Source organism: Rhea americana, unplaced genomic scaffold (assembly GCF_003343005.1).
Source record: "Rhea americana isolate MKP2758 unplaced genomic scaffold, rheAme1 scaffold_527, whole genome shotgun sequence".
NCBI lineage: Eukaryota > Metazoa > Chordata > Aves > Rheiformes > Rheidae > Rhea > Rhea americana.
In genome coordinates this window covers 132,034-137,879 of record NW_028186676.1, presented here as the reverse complement: position 1 = coordinate 137,879, position 5,846 = coordinate 132,034, and the positions used below count along the sequence as shown (strand labels likewise).

The 5,846-nt window shown below is 70.0% G+C and overlaps 1 protein-coding gene across 1 annotated transcript; it reads right to left on the bottom strand.

Annotated features, from left to right (window-relative positions):
* Positions 1-4,049: 4,049 nt before the first annotated feature.
* SOCS3 (suppressor of cytokine signaling 3) lies at positions 4,050-5,680 on the bottom strand. The gene has a single exon (XM_085318230.1). The coding sequence runs from the start codon at positions 5,564-5,566 to the stop codon at positions 4,937-4,939; it is 630 nt and encodes a 209-aa protein (XP_085174356.1). The 5' UTR covers positions 5,567-5,680; the 3' UTR covers positions 4,050-4,936.
* Between the last annotated feature and the right edge of the window lie 166 nt (positions 5,681-5,846).

The window sequence follows — 5,846 nt, the reverse complement described above, 5'->3', positions numbered from 1 at the left end:
CAGAGCCGTGGTGCCTGGCAGAGCCGCGGTGCCCTGTGCCGAGCTGTGGTACCCAGCAGAGCCGTGGTGCCCAGTGGTGTCACAGTGTCCTGTGCAGAGCCACGGTGCCTGGCAGAGCCGTGGTGCCTGGCACAGCTGTGGTTCCCTGTGCCGAGCTGCAGTGCCCGGCAGAGCCGCGGTGCCCGGCAGAGCCGCGGTGCCCTGTGCAGAGCCGTGGTGCCTGGCACAGCCGTGGTGCCCGGCAGAGCCGTGGTGCCTGGCACAGCCGTGGTTCCCTGTGCAGAGCCGTGGTGCCCGGCAGAGCCGCGGTGCCTGGCAGAGCTGTGGTGCCTGGCAGAGCCGTGGTGCCTGGCACAGCCGTGGTTCCCTGTGCAGAGCCGTGGTGCCCGGCAGAGCCGCGGTGCCCGCAGGCCCCCCCGCTGCCCCACGGGGCAGTCGCACTGCAGCAATCGCAGGCTGCAGTTGTTTCCTGTTTTGGGGCCTGCCGGTGCCGCTCCACACCGCAGCCCTCGCTTCCTGCCACCCTCTGACCCGCGGGGCCGGGGTTCGCCGTCCCGGCGGACACTTCCTTCTTGTGCCAGGAACCGGCCATGGCGGGAAGCGTCCCCGGGCGGCCCACGTGCCTGGCCCCGGCCGGGAGGCTGCCCCATGGGGCGGCAGGCCGGGCTGGTCGGCAGGAGGGGTCCCCGGGACCCCCGGGGCCGCGGGACGGCGCCTCGTCCCCGCTCAGCAGCGGGTCTCACGCGGCCACGCTGGTGCCGCCCGGCTCGTGCCGTGGCCCGTGGTGCGCCGCGGAGGCGACGGCGGCACGGGCTGAGCTCCCAGCTGCAGCGAGTTCTGCCGGTTCCCAGCCTGCGGTCGCGGTCCCGTGGCGCGCGTGCCAAGGTGAGCGGTGCCAGGAGGCCAGTTCTCCTTTCTCCTTGCTGGATCTTGCCGGCAGAAGCAGTAATCCCCAGCACAACTTCCTGGCATCCTGTACCCCCATGATTGGCCGCTGTACTCGCCAGGAGGAAGCGCGCTGACTAAGAGCGCGAGCCGTCGGGGCTGGTTCCCAGGGCCAGGCTGGCCACGCCGGGCGAGGCACGGGGCCACGCGGCCACAGTGCCCACGGAGCCCCTAACGAGAGGCTGTGGGGATGGGGACAGGAATGGGGACCAGGACGGGGATGGGAAAGGAGGATAGGGATGGGGATGGGGGCGGGATGGGGATAGGGATGAGGATGGGAATGGGGATCAGGACGGGGATGGGGAATAAGGATAGGGATGGAATGGGGATGAGGATGAGGATGGGGATGGGGATGGGGACAGGGACGAGGATGGGGATGGGAATGGGGATCAGGACGGGGATGGGGAACAAGGACAGAGATGGGGAACAAGGACAGAGATGGGGACAAGCACAAGGATGGGGATGAGGATGAGGACGAGGATGAGGACGGGGCAGGGACGAGAGGGGTCCCTGTGGCTGGGGCAGCCCGTGTGCAGGCGAGGGCGGCGCGGGCGCGGTGACGGTGACAGCGCTGCTGGCTTGGGTGCAGAGCACAGCCAGGGCTGCAGCGGAGCTGGGAACCGGGGGCTGAAATCCCCCGCGGCGCCGGGTGCCGCCAGGAGCAGGGTCTCCCTGCRGCGCCGGGCAGCGCCGTTTGCCGGCCCGGCCGCGCTGGCTCTGGGGCGGCTCGCGCTCAGGAGCGGCCGCTCCGTGCGTGCCGCAGCGGGGGTCTAATCCCCGCGGAGCGCGCCTCCCCCGTGCAGGAAATCACCGCGCTGGCGAGCTGGGCCCGGCTCCAGGAGCAGAAGGGAGGCAGAGGGGAACTGACTGTCCATGACACACTCCGCCAGCCGYTTACGTAACGCAGGGCCAAGTCCGCGCAGCTCTTCTGGGGAAGGCGAGAGGTTTGTGAAACCTTCGGCAGGGATTTGCCCACGCGTCACCGCTGCTGCGAGCTTGGGTATATTCCAAGAAACTGGTGGCGCTCGCAGAGCTTCCCGGACTCCCCGAGTCAGCTGTGGATTGCAGCACCGAGCCGCRGCCTGAAGCAAGAGGGAAGAGGCCCCTGCACAGCGGCGAGGACGCGCTGGGGCCCGTGCTGGGAAGCTGCAAAGCCGGGGCAGTTCCCACGGGAGGCGAGGGCTGGGGGCTCTGTCCGGGGCGCCGGGCAGGAACGCGGCCTCCCTCCTGGAGAGCAGCCCCCTGCTCTGCCCCGAGCGCTGCGAGCCCCCTCCCTCCTGGCCCTGCTCAGCCCCCGGGACCCCGCTCCCCCGCGGCGCCCTTCCTGGGGGCTGCCCTCCGCCCCGGGAGCGCCGCCACCCCTCCGCTCCGCCTGGGCACAGGCAGCGCCGCATCCTCCAGGGAAATGGCACATTTCCGTGCACCGCGGTGCTGCTGTCGCATCCTCTGCCCCCAGACCTGGGGAGGGCAGGAACGGAGGTGCAGCCRGTTCCCGGGGGCTGGGATGCTCCTGATCCCTCCCTGGCTGCTGCTTACACCAGGGCGCTCCAGAAGCTGCCAGTCCAGCTGCGGGGCCGATGCCTCCCCCATGCTCCCTGCTGGAGCAGCTCTCCAGCACCAGCTGGGAGCAAACCGCATGGCTGCAGTGTGGCCACGCACAGTGCAGTGTGGCATGGCATGGTGCAGTGGGGCATGACGTGATGCAGCATGGCATGGGGCAGCACGGCATGTTGCAGTGCAGCAGGGCATGACACTACGCAGCATGGCGTGGTGCAGTGGGGCACGGCGCAGTGTAGCATGGCATGGCATGATGCAGCACGGCGTGGCATGGCACGACGTGGCGCAGCACGGCACAGCGGGGCACAGTGCAGTGCAATGTGGGACAGCACGGTGCAGCGGGGCACGGCATGGTGCAGTGCAGCATGGCGCGGTGCAGCGTGGCACAGCGTGGCACGGCGCGGTGCAGCACGGCACGGCGGGGGTGTGGCGGCCCTGGGAGCTTGACGTCGGGGATGTGCCTCAGCAGGGCCTGGCAGGTGGCCACCCGCGCGCGCCTGGACATTCCTCGCATAGCTCCGGCGGGGTGCCTGGGCAGGCTGCGCCGCGCTTCCTGGCAGCCCGCGAGCAGCCGCCCTGCCGGAGAGCACCAAAATAGTCGCTGAGACAGYGCCGTGAGTGCAGCTGGAGCCGGCACGTTCGCCGAGCCCCGCTCCGGGGCGATTCCTAGGGGAGACCTTTCCCCGCAGCCGGGTTCCCGCGCCGGCCCCGGTGGGAGTGCGGCGCTGCGGGACGTGCCGGGCGGAGGGGCCGAGTGGCGCAGGGTGCCGGGGGCACCGCCGCAGCCCCGGCGGAGGGCTGGGGGTGCCGGGGCCCTTTCCCGCGGGAGCCTTGCCCTGCACTGCCCTTCGGGGAGCACGGCTTTCTGGCCGGGAGCACGGCCCTCCGCTCCGTTCCCACGCCTGGCTGCGCCACGGGGACCGATGCCTCCCGGCAGCCGCGCATGGACGGGAGCGTCGGGAGCCACAAGCTGCTGGAGGCTGGGAGACCGTGCCGGGGAGACCCTGCTGCGGGGTGCGCGGGGCCCCCGCCTCGCCGCTTCGCCCCTTCCCGCGGGAGCCCTGGGCGAGGCGGCGCCGCGCGCCCGCGCTGCTCCGGCGTTTCCCGGCTCTCCCCCCCCCCAACCTCCAGAGCTGCTGGCGCCGCCGCACCCCCCGCCCGCCCCCTCCCAGAGCCCGGGGCGGGGGGAGGCAGGAGGGGCTGCTCCGGAGCGCGCCGCCGTCCGGACGCCGCTCCCGCGGCCGGGGAGAGGCCTCCGCGCCCGCCCGGGCTCAGCGGGCGGCTGCGCACCTCCGGGGCCGCGTCCCGCTCTCCCGCCCGGAGCCCCCCGGCCCCCGGCGCTCAGACGTACCTGAGCGGCGGAGCAGCACTCGGGGCGCCGGGCGGTGAGTCACCGGCCGGCAGGAATCACCCCAGCAGGAAGAGCGGCTCCAGGAAGCCAGCGCTTACGTGATGTAAACACGGTCCGGCTCTCGCGGCGAGGGGAGCGCCGTCGGCACGGCGGGGGCGAGGGGGCAGGGGTGGAAACAGACCAGATTGGGGGGGGGTCAATAAAAAATAGTGCTCTTTATTATAAATTATGGAAACATCTCCTTTCTGAATATAAATATAAATATGTGCAAAGTTTCGTCTGAGTTTTGTTTTGGTTGAATTTTTTCAAGCATGGTTTTGCTCAGCCCTCGAGGCTGGAGGTGAAGATGGAATCTTTATAAAAGACAGTGATTCATGTAGGCCTGTAAACATCCCTTTTGATTTGAAAAAAAAAAGAAAAAAGACAAGACCAGAAGAACCCAACTGCTTCTGCAGGCGGACGCAGGTGAGCGCTCGGAGACGGTGCGTCCCCGGGGATGCTCCGTCGCTCCGTTCCCGGCGGCGTCGGTGCCGCCGCGGCGGGTGGCCAGCCTCTGCCCGAGGCGCCCGGGTCCCGGCGGCGGCGGGCTGGAGTCCGCTGGAGAGGCCGGCGGGGGGCAACGCTGGGGAACAACGGTGCGGCCGCGACGCACCCCGGGCGCCCGGCGCGGGACTTGCTGTCGACGGCGTCGGGACGCGCTGCTTCTCCTCCGGATTCGCGACTCCTCGCCAGCACCATCACCGCTCGGCGTCATCAGGCACGTGCAGCGACCCAGACCGCGGGCCAGGAAGAACTTTAAGGCTTACTCCCCCGGAAAACGGCAACGAGGGGGGAAAAGGCAGCGACCTCCGAGTCTGGGGCCTGGTGTGAAAGGAGCTTCCACCCACAAGGAGGCAGCAAGAGGTAAATTACAGTACAGGCAAAAAACGCTTTCCCCTTAAAACGGAGGAAAAGCCGTCAGGCACTAGCTGGATTCCAGTGCTTTTTATTCTCTCATCGGCAGAAGAGGGCTATCGCCGGAGCGCCCCGCTGTGCCTGCCCCTGCTCTTGTGCTTGTCGCCCGGAACCGCCCTCCGCGGCCCCTTAGAGGGGCGCGTCGTACTGGTCCAGGAACTCCTTGATGGGCCCCGGCAGCTGGGTCATCTTCTCGTAGGAGTCCAGGTGCCCGTTGACGGTCTTGCGGCAGAGGTGCTGCAGGGTGGACACGCTGGAGGAGAGCGGGCGGCTGAGCACCAGCGGGATCTTCTCGCCGCCCGAGTAGATGTAGTAGGTGCGCTTGGGGTGCAGGGCCGCCCCCGGCGGCTCGGGCACGGCGCAGGGCGCGGGGGGCATGTAGTGATGCACCAGCTTGAGCACGCAGTCGAAGCGGGGCACGGGCTGGCTGCTGCGCGGGTCGCTCTGCAGCGAGAAGCTGCCGCCCTCGCACTGGATGCGCAGGTTCTTGGTGCCCGACTCCGTCTTGACGCTGAGGGTGAAGAAGTGCCGCTGGTCCGAGCTGTCCCTGATGAGGAAGGTGCCGGCCGGCTCGGCGCTCAGCAGCAGGTTGGCCTCGCCGCCCGTCACCGTGCTCCAGTAGAAGCCGCTCTCCTGCAGCTTGCGCACGGTGTTCACCACCAGCTGGTACTCGCTCTTGGAGCTGAACGTCTTGAGGCGCAGGCTGGTGTCCAGGGGGCGGCTCATCCCGGCGGCGGGGAACTTGCTGTGGGTGACCATGGCGCAGGGAGCCAGCTTTGCGCGCTCGGGCTGCTCTGCCGGGAGCAGCGGCTGCTACACCATCACCTGCGGCAGAGACGGCACTGAGCACCGGCCCCGCGTCCGTCCCCCCCCGCGGGGCACCCGCTCCCTGGAGGGCACCGCGGCCCCGTGTCCGTCCCCCCCCCGCGGGGCACCCACTCCCTGGAGGGCACCGCTGCCCCGTGTCTCCTCCTCCGGGGACATCCGCTCCCCGGGGGCACCGCGGCCCCGTGTCCGTCCCCCCCGCGGGGCACCCGCT